This window comes from Saccostrea echinata, unplaced genomic scaffold (genome assembly GCF_033153115.1).
Source record: "Saccostrea echinata isolate AGI-Se365-2 ecotype Australia unplaced genomic scaffold, CSIRO_AGI_Sech_v1 ptg000029l, whole genome shotgun sequence".
Lineage (NCBI taxonomy): Eukaryota > Metazoa > Mollusca > Bivalvia > Ostreida > Ostreidae > Saccostrea > Saccostrea echinata.
In genome coordinates this window covers 32823710-32840605 of record NW_026889778.1, presented here as the reverse complement: position 1 = coordinate 32840605, position 16896 = coordinate 32823710, and the positions used below count along the sequence as shown (strand labels likewise).

At 32.6% G+C, this 16896-nt stretch overlaps 3 protein-coding genes across 3 annotated transcripts; 1 reads left to right on the top strand and 2 right to left on the bottom strand.

Moving 5' to 3' along the window:
• The first annotated feature begins 873 nt into the window (after window positions 1-873).
• LOC133194734 (uncharacterized) lies at window positions 874-8620 on the top strand. Its single transcript, XM_061330641.1, has 15 exons — window positions 874-976; window positions 1528-1707; window positions 1915-2004; window positions 2322-2345; window positions 2498-2557; window positions 2923-2946; window positions 3092-3115; window positions 3212-3283; window positions 3400-3498; window positions 5344-5367; window positions 5896-5955; window positions 6139-6162; window positions 6253-6288; window positions 7382-7427; window positions 7524-8620. The coding sequence occupies exons 1-15, from the start codon at window positions 919-921 to the stop codon at window positions 7558-7560; spliced, it is 858 nt and encodes a 285-aa protein (XP_061186625.1). The 5' UTR covers window positions 874-918; the 3' UTR covers window positions 7561-8620.
• A 2726-nt stretch (window positions 8621-11346) lies between these two features.
• Window positions 11347-12562, bottom strand: LOC133195208 (uncharacterized). Its single transcript, XM_061331065.1, has 3 exons — window positions 12475-12562; window positions 12217-12345; window positions 11347-12116 (listed from the first exon to the last, which is right to left on the bottom strand). Exons 1-3 carry the CDS (start codon window positions 12560-12562, stop codon window positions 11347-11349), a joined length of 987 nt encoding a protein of 328 aa, XP_061187049.1.
• Window positions 12524-15585, bottom strand: LOC133195831 (uncharacterized). Its single transcript, XM_061331784.1, has 10 exons — window positions 15393-15585; window positions 15085-15296; window positions 14857-14983; window positions 14566-14737; window positions 14392-14471; window positions 14054-14262; window positions 13744-13928; window positions 13530-13615; window positions 13229-13451; window positions 12524-12649 (listed from the first exon to the last, which is right to left on the bottom strand). The coding sequence occupies exons 1-10, from the start codon at window positions 15493-15495 to the stop codon at window positions 12646-12648; spliced, it is 1401 nt and encodes a 466-aa protein (XP_061187768.1). The 5' UTR covers window positions 15496-15585; the 3' UTR covers window positions 12524-12645.
• Between the last annotated feature and the right edge of the window lie 1311 nt (window positions 15586-16896).

Genomic DNA, 16896 nt, shown 5'->3' with positions numbered 1-16896 from the left:
TTTTTTTTTGGGGGGGGGGGCACTTTTAGTTACTTTAGTATATACATTTTATAACTCTGCAAAATTCAGGGGGACCCTCTCCCCCACCCCCACCCCAGATCCACGCATGGACAGTGAAATACTTAAGTTGCTGATAAAAATCTTTCATTCCAAATGTTTTCTAATATTCTAAAAAAAAGATAACCTCCAAAACAAATATAATTATATAAAGGAATTTCCTGTGCTTTTGTTTTATGGGTCGATCAAAGTCAACTCACTTTACATGTATATATTCAGGGATGGGGTTGCCCGGAGAGCTGTAAAATACGTCTATGACTGATTCAGAGTTCGGGCATACAAATATATACATACAGTATATCGGTGTAAAATACACATTTATTCAAGTTAAAAGCAATGAAGATCTGTGAATCAAAGAATCAAAACACTCAATATTTTAGCCACAGTTTTTCTTTGATTATTTAATTTTTTTTCAGTCCTCACACCGATCTTGCTGTGCATCTATGACTTTGCAGAGCAATACTTACAATGTACATATCCTAATAGAAATAAATCAGATAAAGTATCAATTCAAAAATTAAATGGTATAGATTTTCATGTCCACACGTGTAATATTTGCTTTTATTAATGGGATTTTTCTAATAAATTGAATTTGAATAGGCGTTATTCTAGGTGTATATTATACATGTAGGTTTATGATGTAAAAAACATGCTTGATTTTGCTATTTTCTGATAAATTATGCTTTTGTCTACGTATGGGAAATACCAATGATCTATTAAAAGCATGTATCAAAGGTACGTTCCAGATTCTAATAATAGCACTAATACAAATACTGAAAGGTGAAAAAGGGTTTTCACGACAGTTTCGTTTGTGCACATGAACAGGTAGCTATCTACAAGGAAAGATTAACAACGCCTTTAATGGCATCAAACATGGAATGGTGTATGTTGTTTGTTTGGTTATGTCTGGGATTTTGTGGTAAGTATTATTTAGAAGTACTATGATTGCAGTTTGTTTATATTACAGCTGTCATATATATACTAGTTATATATACCTATGTAGTTTCGCTTCAATTCAGTTGAACAAATGGTTTAGCAGTAGCATAAAATTCAGTCAAAGTAGTTTCGTTTTGAACTAAAGGAAATAAATCAACTGAAAACAATTCTTTAAAAATAAATTATAAGCGCACTTAAATTATTTAAAATGTAATAATGCACACAAAGTAGCATACATTATACATGCATGTACATACATTCAGAGCAATCAATGCGGGGAAAAGGAGGGATTTTTTTCTTTTTGTTAACGTCAATAATAGAAAAATACAAGGCTGTATAAAGTTGCTAAAGTCGAATTATTTTAATTTGAAATTAAATGAAAAGTTATACACTTAACTCCAGAGTCACATGTCAAGTACGTGTAACGCACGCGAATTCATTCAAAAATAGATAAAAATGCTTTTTAAGAATAAAACCACTAATAATTGTAGCTTTATTCTACAATGATTATTAATTGAAAGCAATTTAAAATAGCAAGTCAAGATACTTCACCGATGACTGAAACTGCTCCCACCCCAGAAATGTCTCCACCCGACCTACTGCCCCTCATCGTTCCAACGGTGGTTACGGTTCTGTGTACAATCATCATTATCGTTGTTATTATCCTCTACCTCCGTTTTTGTCATCAGACAGGGGGAGACAAAGTCTCAGATGGTAAGGAGGCTTCTTCATTAATAATACAGATCTTCAATGTTCCTGAATGCGGCTTATTGTCAATAATAAATAGATCAGCGGAAAATAAAACTGATTACGTTTTGGCTTCAACTCTGGAAGACCAAAATGTTTTTATTTAACCTCTCTCTCTCTCTCTCTCTCTCTCTCTCTCTCTATATATATATATATATATAATTTTATTCATAGCGGAAACAGGCAAAAAGACAGACAAAAAGACAGACAAGCCCAGCAGTAGGTTTGAGATGGCACTACTTAGCACTGCTTCCACAGACAGAGGTAGATAGAACACTCAGGTCCCCAGGGGTAATCTGTCTGATCGACTAACCTACTCAATAATTCGTAAACAACACATAAAACATCACATCTTTCTGTAAATAGATAATGGAAAATTTAATTATTTTCTTGATGTTATCAAGACCTTTGTCATTGCTTTTAATTTCTAATGTTTGGGTTGGGAGGTATAGGTTCATATTATATTCTGTAAATCGGTACATCAGAAGTGGTTTCAGTAGGTTCAATGAACACAGCCTTTGATAAGTAATACGAATATATGAATCTTTTATTAAGACTAAGTTTTTTTTTTTAATTTACAGAGGCAGAGTCCGTCCTGAATGGAGGTAATCAAATAATGGTGCAGTAAAATATTAACAATTATAAAAAGAATGAATTCTGTTTTCATATACACACTATATATATATTATCTATTTATATACACACTTCACCTAAATAAAGTGGAGGTTACGTGTCTGAATTAATTGTCTTTTTTCAGCTAAAGAACAACTGAGAGAGATTAAAAGTCTTGAGAAAAACCTTGCACTTTCCGTAAAAGGTATGCAACATTGAGATCTGACAATATTCTGAATTCTTCACTCTATTTTTCCTCCACTTACAAAAGAATGTGAAGTAGGTAGCTAATGCTGAATTAGAGTAAAACCACACAATGGATTATTTGTCAACAATGTACAGTACGTAACATGTAGATATATACTTAATAAAACAGCACAATCAAAGTTACAAAAATGTTTCAATTACACTGTCATGTACACTTTTTTTATATATGTACACTATGCAGAGTTCATAATAACAATTTTAAACATGTAAAAGACAAATTAATAAGTTCTTATTTCTTATCCAATAAATTGCTGTTCTCATCTGCTCTAATTGTTGATACAACTCTTTTTTTTTCTTATTTAGAATTCAAGAGCCTGATGTGGCATGGTAAGATATATAACCATATTTATATTATAGTAGTACTGCAATATACATGTATACAATGTACATAAGTATTTTATTCAGATACATGTATGTCCACATATCTTACTTAATATTTACGAATGAAACAGTTTTTGTTTTTCAATTCCAGCAAGCTCAGTTTTAAAGCTAATAGGTAAGAATGTTAATTAGTTTCAGCATAAATGCATCATTATTGAAAAAAGAGACTTTTTTCCAATGCTAATTATATAATGTTAATAATTGAAAACAGACGAGGGAATAGATGAAGAAAATGAACCTAAAAACCTGAAAGATGAACTTTTTGAAGAAGTCAACAAGAGAGGTGAGACAAATTCATTGATTATACTTTTGTATTTATACACTTAATAGAGCAAGCTTCTCTAAGTATACACTATTATATATCTTTTAATTTACATGGTGTATATTCTTGGTATACAGTGGCTAAGGATCCCAAAGACAAACCAGACGAAGAAGAAGACGAGTCAAAGGTCAGGAGAATCGAAAGTGTTAGGGAGAAACAAAACAGACTTTTTACAGGTATGTGACAAGTATGGGACAGTTGTGCAACAATACAGGAACAGAATTACTGCCCTGGACAAGCTGTTTACAGGTACATGACTAATACTGGACACACTATTTACAGGTACATGACTAATACTGGACAGACTAACAGGTACATGACTAATACTAGACAGACTTACAGGTACATGACAAGTAGTGGACACACTGTTTACAGGTACATTACTAGTACTGGACAGACAGTTTACAGGTACATGACTAGTACTGGACAGACAGTTTACAGGTACATGACAAGTACTGGACATACTGTTTACAGGTACATGACAAGTACTGGACACAATGTTTACAGGTACATGACTAGTACTGGACACAATGTTTACAGGTACATGACAAGTACTGGACACACTGTTTACAGTTACATGACTAGTACTGGACAGACAATTTACAGGTACATGACTAGTACATGACTAATACACTAGTACTGGATGCAATGTTTACAGGTATGTGACTAGTACTGGACACACTTTCTACAGGTACATGACTAGTACTGGACAGACAGTTTACAGGTACATGACTAGTACTGGACACACTGTTTACAGGTACATGACTAGTACTGGACAGACAGTTTACAGGTACATGATTAGTACTGGACAGACAGTTTACAGGTACATGACTAGTACTGGACAGACAGTTTACAGGTACATGACTAGTACTGGACACACTGTTTACAGATACATGACTAATACTGGACAGAACATTTACAGATACATTGTGACAAGTACTGGACAGGTTGTTTATAGGTTTTTGACTAGTGCAGAACAGACTGTTTACAGTACATGACTTCTGAGGACAGACTGTTTACAGGTACATGGGTAGTAGTGGGCAGACTGTTTACAGTTACATGACTACATGTATTACTGGACAGACTGTTTACAGGTACATGACTAGTACTGGACAGACTGTTTACAGGTACATGACTAGTACTGGACAGACTGTTTACAGGTACATTACTAGTACTGGACACACTGTTTACAGGTACATGACTAGCACTGGACAGACTGTTTACAGGTACATGACTAGTACTGGACAGATTGTTTACAGGTACATGACAAGTACTGGACACACTGTTTACAGGTACATGGCTAGTACTGGACACAATGTTTACAGGTACATGACTAGTACTGGACACACTGTTTACAGGTACATGACAAGTACTGGACACACTGTTTACAGGTACATGACTAGTACTGGACAGACTGTTTATAGGTATATGATTAGTACTGGACACACTGGTCACATTGTTAACAGGAATGTGACTAGTTATTGACAGACTATTTACAGGTATGTGACTACTAATGGTTTAGACTAGCAACACTACAGGTATATGACTAGTGCTGGTCATATTGTTTACAGGTTTGTGACTAGTACTGGAGACACTGTTTACAGGTATATGACAAGTGCAGGGCAGACTGTTTACAGGTATGTGACTAATACTGGACAGACTGTTTATGGACAGGTACATGATTAGTACTGGAAAGACTGTTAAAAAGTACTTGATAAGTATGGAACAGACAGTTAACGGGTAGTGACTAGTGTGTGACAGACAAGCATCACAAAATTAAGTGTCATTCTGCTTGGGGTGTATTTGTCTCTAATTAACATATCTTAGAAAGAAATGAAAAAGAATAGCATAAAAAGTCAAATCAAAAACACAGAAAGTGAACGGTTAACCAAAGTTAAAAATATCTGTCATGTTTATTTATGCTGTAAGGTATGAAAGAAGAGAATTCAATTAAAGGCAATTGAAAAACTATAATTTATAGTCACAGACCATGATTTTATTATTTATTTTTTTTCTTCCAGAAACAATCAAAGTTCTGAATGAAGGTAATTTTCTGTTTAAAGATAAGATAAATTATTTATATTCTGATATAATCTTATTATTTGGGATATTATACTGTATATATACAGCTATTAATGTACATGTAAGTACATCTTGAGTTGAATGGAACAAAATTCTAATCGTCTCACTAAACTAAACCGCTCTTCTCAATGGGATTTGTGTAAGTGGCCATTCTTAAGAAAGTGGCATTTTGTACTTTTTACATAGAAATCGTGTGTATATTTCAATAAAAATACTTAACACTAAACTGTATTTTTTTTTTAATTTTTATCTTAAGTAAATTTCTTTCTAAGAACTGGAAATTTAAAACATCAGACCTCATGGAAAATTACGTCAACTAGTAATACTCTCAAGTATTGCGAGGAATAAACCTCTTATTTGAATGTTTGAAGATATTATTTTTGATGCAGATATGATTACTTAACTGAGCTGACAATTCATGTGTAATAAGTTCTTTTTTGCACTGTTTATCTGACAATTCATGTGTTACACGTTCTCCTTTTTCAATTTAGGCAAAAAACACATCAAGGAAGCAAATCAGAAAGACATAGAAATCAGAAACTTCACAAAAGGTGACTATACGTGTGATAATTATGTTCAGCTCTTATTAAGTCTGTCCTCCGTAAGTAGAGCAAAACAAATATTTATAATCAAAATTAAACAAAGATCTCTAATGTTTGACACAGTCTATAAATTAGAAATTATAGACTAATTTTGACTTGTAACTGAGAAAATATTTCCTGTTATTCTTTCAGATGGAAAGAAAGCTTTATCCCAAGGTCGGTAGAAAATCAGATTTAATCCGAAAATTATAATACCACAAAAACAGCCATCTGAATGTTTGACACTTGTTTTATTTCCTGTTTCAGTGAAGGACCGTGTTCGCGAAATGAGGAAGTCATCAGGTATTCATTGTTATTGATTCAATGTAACCTCATATTTTGAACTGAAAGAAATCGTTATATCTTACTTTTTTCTTTTGTTTTATTTTTCATATTTTACAATCTAACACGGTAATAAATATGTTAGGTCAAAATCCCCAAAGACCTTCAGCAATAAATCATTCAGCAGTTTCATGCAATTTAATTAACATGACAACTTGCATGACAATGATTTTAAAAAAATCGTAACGTTTATCAGAGATACCATGAAGAATCACCATTTTGTTCAAGTGCCTCAATGTTATGTTCATTTAAAGATTGTTTCATTTTTTTAAAATCTACATACAGTGCAACTATGCAATTTTCATGATTTCAACCCCAGCTGGGTTACAAATTTCAAATAGATAAAAAACCTTTAAAGAGAAGTTAATAAAATTTTTTTGCCTTTCGTGTTTGTTAACTAAAGTCAAATATCGTTTTTGATATCTACAGCGTAAATTCAGTGGTAAATATGTTGAACATGGACACAATTAGTTACCACATTTAAGAAAATCCTATCCATCTCACGCCAGAAGAACTTATCGAATATTACGTCTTTTAACATTGCCTATCTATTATCTATTGTTAAAGATAAGTATCTTATACGCTCAGGTCATTGTTGAAAACACATCACACGAACCCCACCCCCACCCCGAAAAAAGGATTGTGAAAGACTTTTTGTACAAATAACAGAAAAATCCAAAACTGAGTTTTGTTTAATATTATAATTAATTTCCTCTTCAAGGAGCAATGTTTTAATCAGACTAAATTTTCTATTAAATAATTCCTTATTTGATTTGGGTATATCCATTTTAAAATATGCTTATCTCGTCCCGCACAACACACATGTAGGACCTTTATTCCCATGCACCGTTTCAGCACACATATAGCACACAAGCAAGTAGAGCAGAAAACGTTAGATGATACAGAGAATGTTAGGGCAGCTAGATGATACAATGTGTCAAAATAAAACATACATTTTGAAAGAAACATTACTATTAAAAGAGACATAATACACCATTTGACATATTGCAAAAGATAAGTGAAAAGATGTTTAAATATAATTCATTATAATCAGGTGCGGATAAAAAGAAGGACGGGAAACATGGGAAATTCGGAACGGGGTATGTATAATGAAAAACGACCTAGATACATGTACCAAATTAATATTTCTGAAGAAGAATGTGTTATTGATGACTGATTTCGGGGTCTTTTTCCAGAGAGGAGAAGAAACCTTTACTGGACCAAAAGAAATGATAGGAAGAAATGGAGATTTCTACACCAGCTTCTATTGTTGTGTTCCGTGCTAGTACTGTCATCGAATACATAAATCATACATGTACAACAATGTAGATGATTTCAGTTCTTAAGTCTACATATATGCTGTAAATTTATATATCTTATTTCCATCTCACAGTTCAGTAGTACATTTTAGCTGAGGTAAACCCAAGGCGAATTTCTCGAATACTAGTAGGCTTAAAAAATGGGCATTTAAATAGGAAGGCTTTTGTATGAGACAGAGTAACTGTTAATAACATTTTATTTAGATAAAGCACAGTCAGTAAAGAAATGGTGAATATTGAATTGTCTGACTCTAACATTTTAATTTTTTTTTTTTAATGCAAAACTTTTTTTTTCCAAATCTGTAACATTCCACAGAAACATTGAAATACTTCATTTGCCTTGTTTTTCCTCCGACTCCCGCTATTCAGTAAATTCAGTATATGGAAAACGAAACTAATTAGAAATCAAAATAAGGTAGAATTTAATAACGGCTTCGCTCAGATATTTTAATTAAATAAAGGTTTCGAAAAAGAGCAAATTGAAGATACTCTTCGACGAACAATTAAAAATAAAAAACCACACAGGATGATATATCACCTAGCGGTTATTTGATGTAATATGCGTTTTACCACAAAATAAAACAATATAATAACTTTTTAAAACATTCTTACGTTTCTAAGAGTATATTTTAGATAAATACGTGTTATTTTTGTAATATATTTATTGTGTACATGTCGTATTATCATATGCTTTTTCTATGTATCATTGCACAGCATGTGTCTAGCAGAAACTGCACTATTCATCATTCCATGATGTAATATTGAAAGGACCATACATGTAACTGTGCGCATTTATATCAAGTTTGAAGGTAGCGTCTTCCAAAATCGCAATATCTTGATTGCAATCAAATGTATTAAATGGGTTGTATTTTTAAAGCTTTCTGAAATGATTGCTTTACATGGTTCTTGTTTAATTTTTCATTTTTTATGCCATTATTTAATAGTGTATTAATTTAATAAAGGATTTTACTGTTTCTGACCTTTTTGTTTGTTGATTTGTTTACAGGGCGTTTGTACGAAATAATGTTACTTAACTTTCTATTTCTTGTACTTCATGTATATATTAATTAAAACGTGAACTATAAAAATCTATTTGTATGAATCACTTTAGAATAAGATAGATCGCCCTTTAGAATGAGATAGATCGCCCTTTCATCGATATGGCAAAAATGGATGCTCCATGTTCTCATGGAATGATAATCAGTTAAACACCGAAAATTGAAAATAATGGAAGTGCAACATTCATCATGTATTAGCAAGGAACAGCAACCAAAAACGTTAAAAAGAGATACAGGACAAAACAGGTAATGTGACTAGTGTATCAAACACCTAAGAACGAATATATTTCCTTAGCTCATGCTTGTGTTTAAAGCCATTATTTTAGCTTGGATTTACGTCATATCCTCGGTTTTGTTAAATATAAAAGATAACGATGATTGACTGTAAATTTATTTTTTATCCACATACTGTGACATAGTCTTTTTTTTTTTTAAGATGAGCTCAATATTTATTTCTAAAAAATCTTGAATCGTATTTTATGTTGTTTCTAGTTTTGGGTTTTAAAAACAAAGTGAATCGAACCTTTGGGCCTGATTAGAAGGCGACTAAAAAGCTTTTAAGAAATTCAATTCCAGACCCTTTATTATTGATTTAATTTGGGAATTAAACACAACTTACAGATCGGGATCTTTTAATATTGAATGCAATATGGAGATGTATTTTACTGAGAAAGAAATGATCTCAATTAATGAAAAAAGCTTTATTCATTTTTTGATAAATTGTAGTTGTTTTCAATTAACGCCTTTGTAAAACTTTAAACCAGAATTTATTCTGAATTATCTTGATATTCAGAGTATTTGGCGACTAATAATGAAAGGATCAAAATTATTTATTTAGAAAAAAGAGTACCCAAGACAGATAATTTTTTTTATTCTATAATATAGAAATTGTTTCTGTCATAAACAGTGAAAAACGTTTTACGTCAACAGTGCATAGAACTGAAACACAAAGTTAATAGTATATATGGATAGGTGCAAAAAATAATAGTGACCACATGTTATTTTTTTCACAGAGTTTCTGTTCACGACTTGAGTAAGTTGTTATTTCTATTCATAATAGAATTTTCATGTCCTTCATCGTCGCTGAAGCCAGACAGTGGACATTTTGATTTTTTCATGTTTTTTCTCCTATGTAAGGGTTTTTAGGAGTCGAATTTGCAGGAGTGCACACTCACTGAGTGCCTTTAGTTTGAGCATACTAATCAGGATTTTAAGTTTTTTTGCAAAGACTTCATAAATGTCAGTAAAAGTGACATTTAAAGCTATATATGGCGTATCTGAGCGAAAAAATAAAAATACGAGTTTGAGTGTAGATAAACATGATATATGTTATTTATCAAATTAAAATTTCAACCGATTTTGAACTTGAATAACCTCATGTTTCTGTAGTTATATTGACTTTAAAGTGGCTGTTATTTAAATGCTGAGTCGGTAAATAAATCGGTTATTGTTTTAAATTTCTAATATCTTTAAAACGTGATTGATTTAAAGTGTGTAATTTACAGGAGAGTCCTATCTTTATATAAAGTAATAAAACAAATAGAAAGGTCTTTTTAATTTTAGTTCGTCTGAACTTTTAAAAAATACGCCATATATGACTTTAACATTTAACCCAAGTACACAGAAAAAAAAAACAAAGAAACTACTATAAAGTCGACACAGTTTATTTCCTAGTTCTAAGAGACGTATTTGATTCACACAATAACTTTTTTTCAAGTCATTATACAAGTTTCATTCCTCCAATCCAGAAAAAATCTACATACCACTAATTAAGGTAGGTAAATACTATCAGAATTTTCTGTCAAACAATTTATTTTTTCATTTAAATATCTTAAACAACTCTTGAGCCAACAAAAAAACCCATATTACACATACCTTTGCACGCTTATTTTCATACTATGTGCTATAGAGCACATATACCCCCAACTTCAACAGCCAAATTCTAACACAAAGATGTATAATTTCATATTTTATTCAAATATGCACCAAAGCACACTGTATTGTGCTATAATTCATTAAATCTAATAGATAATTAACTACAAAGAGAATTTTTCGAGATATTCAATTGAAAACATGCACATTTAACATTTATACTACTCAAATCCATCAGAAAAAAAAAATCACAAAATATCATTATTTTCAAAAGTCCCAAAATTTATATTGTTAACATGCCATTTTTTCTTTAAAAATATCTAAAATTATATCTAAGGTTAACAAAAAAACATATTTTATCACAGTAAACCAGAGATATTTTATTAAATCATATCTCGAATACCCCTACCCCCACTTTGGTAATAGCATGTTTTACAGTTATATTTTACACACTGTAAAAAATATCAAAATGTAACAAACAAATACAGTCTTAGAATGAAATACAAATGGAATATTAAAAAATACTGAAATTTTGGTCCTTCTAGACACTTAGAACATAAGGGGTAGGGTGGTGGTGGTGGGGGGGGGGGGGGGGGCAACCCCTTCCTTTTTTCACAATTTTTTTTTACATACAAGTACACATTCTTAACAATTTATAATCTAATACATATAAAGAGAATAAATGTAGTGTAACAAACATACATGTAGATTCTAGCAAGTATAGCTCATAAACAAATAATTTTGTTGAATGAAAATACTTATGATGTGAACTAACAAGAGTTCAAATACTCCACAACTTTGCCAATGATCTTCTGAGACTTCGTAATTCTTGGTGTCTTTGAACCAGACACAACCTCACTAAAGACAGTCTGAATCCCACAATGGGGGTCACGCTTATGTATGAGTTTTAGCTTGTTTAAGCTTAGATTGTTAGCTGTAAGCCTTTTAGAGATCAGTGTAGAAATTACTTTGCTTTGTATCAATGGAATTAGTGAGGACTTGACATTATAATAATTCATATTAAATATATCTGAAGATTCACATTTGAATGCTAAATTTGACTCGTACAGTTCTCGTAAACTACAAACATCAGCTAGAGCATTGTGTGCATCGTAACTTTTCCCTAAACACAATCTGACCAATGTTTCTTGTTTAAAATTTCCCACTGTTTTCTTGTCAAACACTTTCTGTGCAAGTTTGTATGTATCCAAAAAACCTAAAACATTTTCATCAAATCGTTTAAGTAGACCATGTCGCTGCAAGTGATATTGAAGAATTGGAAGATCAAAGTTTTGAATATTATGGCCCACAATGACTGGTTTTGAAGCACAATCTGTTGTAAAGTCTACAAACTGGGTCAAACCACTGACTTGATCTGTTGAAGGCACAGGCTCTCCATGAAGAGTGAGCTGTCCCATGTCATATCTGAGACCTGTTGCAGCCGATGCTTCTTTACAGATTGGTACACTGGGGTTGAGATAAACATTGATTGACCTATCTTCACAAACTGCAGCAATCTGTATGATGTCAGATGTTCTACCTGAAAGCAAAATTATTAATTATATTTTATACCAAACTCGAAAATAAAAGAATATTTATATTTGTTAGTAGGGAAAAGGTAAACTAAAAAAAAATCTTACTAAGTCCAGTAGTTTCTAAATCAAAATACATCAAGCAGCTGCTCTCTGGAGAAATCCTAAGAGGCTCTGGATCAATGTCATCAAGATCAACATCCTCCTCAAGACCAATATCTGACTTATATGATTGACCTGTTACAAACAAAATTCAAGTAAATAATACTGAAATTCCACTAGCAATGGCTTCTCTAAAGGTGTGAAAAATACACAATAAATCAAAGTAAAACATTACATTCAATTCTGTTTTAACTGAAGCACTACCTTCTAGTACATTCCTCGCTGCTTCTTTAGACAACCTGGCAGCTTTTAATTCCAATCGACGTTTCTTTGTGGTGGGTAAACTCTGCATCAGACGCTTCCGTTTGAGCTTGTTGGCAAGTCTAATGGTATGTTTCATTGTGAAATTGCCTGGTGACAATGCCATTTTCTTGTTCAACTGTAAAATATAATTCATGTTTCAGTAAATTTTTAATTTTGTGAGTGTTCCATATTCAAATCAAATGGTTAATAAGAACAGGGATTATAGTTTTGAATGTGAATTTCTTAGTAAATCCATATCTTTATGTACTTTATGTACATGTTTATTTAGATAAACATGATTGTAAACATCTTTTTTAAAAGCTACATGTATTTATAGTTTATAATATTTATTGTGGAAAACCATTAAAATCAAAATAAACTTCTAGGACACTAAACACATGTGAACATAACTTTCTTAGGTTTGCCATAAAAAAGAAAGAAAACAAAACATAACAAACAATAAATGTAGAGAAAAACAAATTTAAAAATGATCAACTTGAAACTTTTAACACATTTTTCTACCTCTGATATGTAACCATAACCCATATTCTTTTGACATACAGTGGCTGAGAGTCTAGCATGTAGACTTTCTGAACCTCCATAAAACCTAACAACACATTTTTTTGCAATTTGAATCTCATATTTCAGACTCAATTTAAAAGATTATACCTAGAATTTTTGTTTTAAACAAAGAGAAATAAACCAAAGTACTTACAATCTTTTGGGGGCTTTAGTGGAGACCATATGGTTGAAATTCTCATTGACTTGGGTGGACCCCATCATGGCTAGCTCTTCTGCCTTACAGCAATACTTTTTGAATAGACCTTCTAAAGCTTCTCGAACTAAGGTGCAGGAGAGAGGCTTTCCATACGGCAAATTTCGTGGTTTATAGTCAGTCTTTTTACTCTGGCACCAAGTTCCACAGTATTCGTGTTCACCTTCAAAAAAAAAAGTAGTTAAAATATTTTCACTCTTCATTCCTAATTTTGTAATGACTTTTTTATTGATACACTTACCATATAAATGTGGAACAATTTTGCCAAGTTCAATTTCAAGCTCTTTAGCCTTGCCCCTGTTTTGCTGTACACAATATGTAAAACATCTAAAACAAAGAAGGAAAAGATACTTATTTTATAATTAGCTATCGCACTTACAATTAACAAGGTTTCTGTTGGACCACAGTTGATCAAGGGATATTTTACTGAAATATTACACTTCAAAAACACAAACCTTTCAATGTGACCTCTAAGTTTTTGATTTTTCAAAACTTTGTGAGTATTGGCAAGCTCAATCAAAGCTCCTGTGAAACCTTTTTTTGTGTGGTTTTTGTCAGCTCTTTTGTTGATGGTTGGGTCCACAGTGGCTTTTACATGGGCAATAGTTGTTGAGTCATTGTCCATGACTAAAGTTCCTATCTGTAAAATACATTGGAAATATGTACTTTAATTAAAACAGCAAAGTTTTAATATATAATGTAGTCAACTTTACAGACATATTTGGCATTGCTCTAATAAGAATCAAACATTCAATGAAAAGTTACCTTGCACCCTTCATCTTGGATTGCACTCAGCATTTCACAGGCCATGGCTGGCTCCATTGCCTTTGCCGATCCATGCCAATTCCTTCGGCAGTTGTGTTTTCTGGGTGGAACTCCTTTACCTGATGCAGCTGAGCAGATTCTGCATTTTTTACTCTTCGAAGAGAAACTTACTATCTTTTTAGTTTTTTCTCCTACTAGAGATGCATGACCTGTAACAAGATAAATACTGCTAGTACATAACTACATGTATGTGTATTAAAATATGTTACTCTATAAGAAATCTCAATCCTTCTTGAGGAGGGAGAATCAAAACATGTAACATTATCACCAGGGCATACCAGTAAGACTATTGTATCCTCTACCAGTACCTCTCTTCTGCCAGGCACCATCAAAAGACACAGTGATGTCTCCATCACTCCTACAAAGTAATTAACACAAATGTGCAAATATTAACAAATAACATGTAAATACAAAGCAAAATTTAAATATCAATATTTGGTATATAAAATTACAGTTTCATTTCTTCTTGAAGAACTTTATTACAACTCTGCCCTGCCATTTCCTCTAGGTGTTCCCCAACCTCTCTTTCTCTGCTTTTTAGACTCCTGTTTGTGATCCCTGGGATATTCAGTGCAGCCAGTAATGCATTTACATGAGTTATTCCATAACCACCATTTAGCATACCTAAGATATCACAGAAATAAAATGAAAACAAAATAGTTCTTTCAGATGTAAACTTTTGTATAACTGGAAATAATTTATTTTTATCTGCTTATTTACAAAATAAAATTTTTGATTTATACCTGCAGCAAGTTTTGTGTTGACATCCCAAGCATATTGCTTCATATCTGCTTTAACCCTATGCTTACTGCCCGTGGGTATGTCATTGACATGGGCACAGGTGGAATGTGTGCATTTTATCTGAAGAACCTGCATTTGGTCAAAAATTAATGTAAAGGGTATACAACATCTTTAAAAACAAATCTTTGAAATACAAAGTCATTGACAATATTATAAAAAATAATAAATACCTGCCCTAGTCCAAATTTCCTTTCACCTATAGTGTTAACAAGCTGAAGTGCATTCCCACACATGGCGCAACCTCTTTTCAGATTATCTACAAGAGTGCCAAGTTCAACAATTCGTCTTCCAACACGCCATGAACTTTCTGCACTTTGACACTCAACACTTCGTAGAACAGGGGAAGAATCATTCTCCAAGCATAGGCCATCATTTTCAACATCTAATATTTACACAATAAATGATTGAATCTTTTGCTACATATTCCAACAGTCCATAGCAGAACGCTTACACAATAATTATTAATACAGACACTTACCCTGTTTACCTTTTAACGCACGGGCTTCTCTTGCTCTCCTTAGACCCTCAAGTCTCCGGAGGAACGAAGCTTTCACGAACGTTCCTTTTTTAGACCGGGGCATTCTTGTATTTTTATATAATCACACGAAATTTATGATAAATGACCAGACTGAATGTTTTGCGCCAAAGCCGAGTCATAACCGGAAGTCTAGAGTCGGTGTATAAAATTTAAAACCGGAAGCGAAAAACTATGGCCTTTCCTTAATTCCTTTCATATGTCGACTCGATATATCTCAGCAGGGACCTATATACTAATATATAGGTCCCTGATCTCAGTGAACGCCAAATAAAAGACCTCACAAATTCTGCCACATTTGTTTCATAATTGGATGGTTTACTGACACACCAATTGACAAAGGTGACGACTTCAGCTTTTCCATCGTCAAAGAACTACGCACGGTAACTCCCGATTCCCGCCTACATTTTACAACCATTTAATTCAATATTGATGACAATTTGGCCATAAAATCTTTGTTTAATACAAAGAACAGTTCAATGGTAATTGATTAATTATTTTAATTCCAGTGCTAAATAGTAAAATATCCCTAATTCCAGCTCTTGAAATAAGGGGGGTAGACGATATTTTCCACTGAAATCGGGCTATAAAGCATCACCACATTCTGAAATAGTCTTGGATATGAATAAATGTTTCTTAAATCTTTTCTTATGTTTTATGCATATAAAATTAAGCATATATATTAGTAAAATATAATGTTTCAGTTGTAAAACACTTGGAAATTGCTGAAAAAATAAGCATTTTTGTCGTTTTTAATATATAAACATATGTCCCCCCCCCCCCCCCCCCCGTGAAACACAAAAAGCTTTGGTATGAATTTGTGAAATGACAGTCCATATTACCCGCAAAAAGGAATTTTTGTTTCACGGGGGGGGGGGGGGAAGATGTTTTTTTAAAATATTTTCCGTTTTCCGTTGATTTCTATAGTGAAAAACACGAGTTTTACCAAAATTTTAGAGTTATCTCTCGTTGTTTTCTCAAAGAAGTAATGTTTTATGAAAATCCATATAATATCAATATGAATATTAAAAATCATTCGAATATCTTAACTTTTGACAATTGACTTGGAGGTAGGCGGGAGAACAATACTATCGTTCGCAGTTCTTTCCTTTAATTATTTATGCAGTAATATTCCACTAATATTTTCTGCATATGGCGTTTTTTCGATGCTCAAGAGCATGCTCTGAGTGCGATTAATTTTAAACCGAGGCAGAGGCAGGCTATGACAAATAAGTTGATATTACAGGAATTTCAACAACTTCGTTTAAAGTCAGAATTTTGTAAATTCTATAGTCGGTATAATGACATTGTTTGCCAATACAGTCTATCATCTGGTCGTTTTGACCCACATATTTCATACCAATTGTTAGGCCATTGTTTTTATACTAAACTTGTCTACATATTATTCCGTCTAGCTGATGAATGCGTAGGACACACAGCGGGTGTG

Excerpts from the sequence above, each read along its gene's own strand:
- LOC133195831 (XM_061331784.1), bottom strand. The coding sequence starts at position 15,495 with ATGCCCCGGTCTAAAAAAGGAACGTTCGTGAAAGCTTCGTTCCTCCGG. Across the intron at positions 14,472-14,565 it reads CTTCAAGAAGAAATGAAACT|GAGTGATGGAGACATCACTG; the intron begins GTAATTTTATAT and ends ATTACTTTGTAG. Across the intron at positions 13,616-13,743 it reads CTTAGAGGTCACATTGAAAG|ATGTTTTACATATTGTGTAC; the intron begins GTTTGTGTTTTT and ends TCTTTGTTTTAG.
- LOC133194734 (XM_061330641.1), top strand. The coding sequence starts at position 919 with ATGGCATCAAACATGGAATGGTGTATGTTGTTTGTTTGGTTATGTCTG. Across the intron at positions 3,284-3,399 it reads TGAAGAAGTCAACAAGAGAG|TGGCTAAGGATCCCAAAGAC; the intron begins GTGAGACAAATT and ends CTTGGTATACAG. Across the intron at positions 6,163-6,252 it reads AAAGAAAGCTTTATCCCAAG|TGAAGGACCGTGTTCGCGAA; the intron begins GTCGGTAGAAAA and ends TTCCTGTTTCAG.
- LOC133195208 (XM_061331065.1), bottom strand. The coding sequence starts at position 12,562 with ATGCAGAGTTTACCCACCACAAAGAAACGTCGATTGGAATTAAAAGCT. Across the intron at positions 12,346-12,474 it reads AGCGAGGAATGTACTAGAAG|GTCAATCATATAAGTCAGAT; the intron begins GTAGTGCTTCAG and ends TGTTTGTAACAG. Across the intron at positions 12,117-12,216 it reads TTTAGAAACTACTGGACTTA|GTAGAACATCTGACATCATA; the intron begins GTAAGATTTTTT and ends TTTTGCTTTCAG.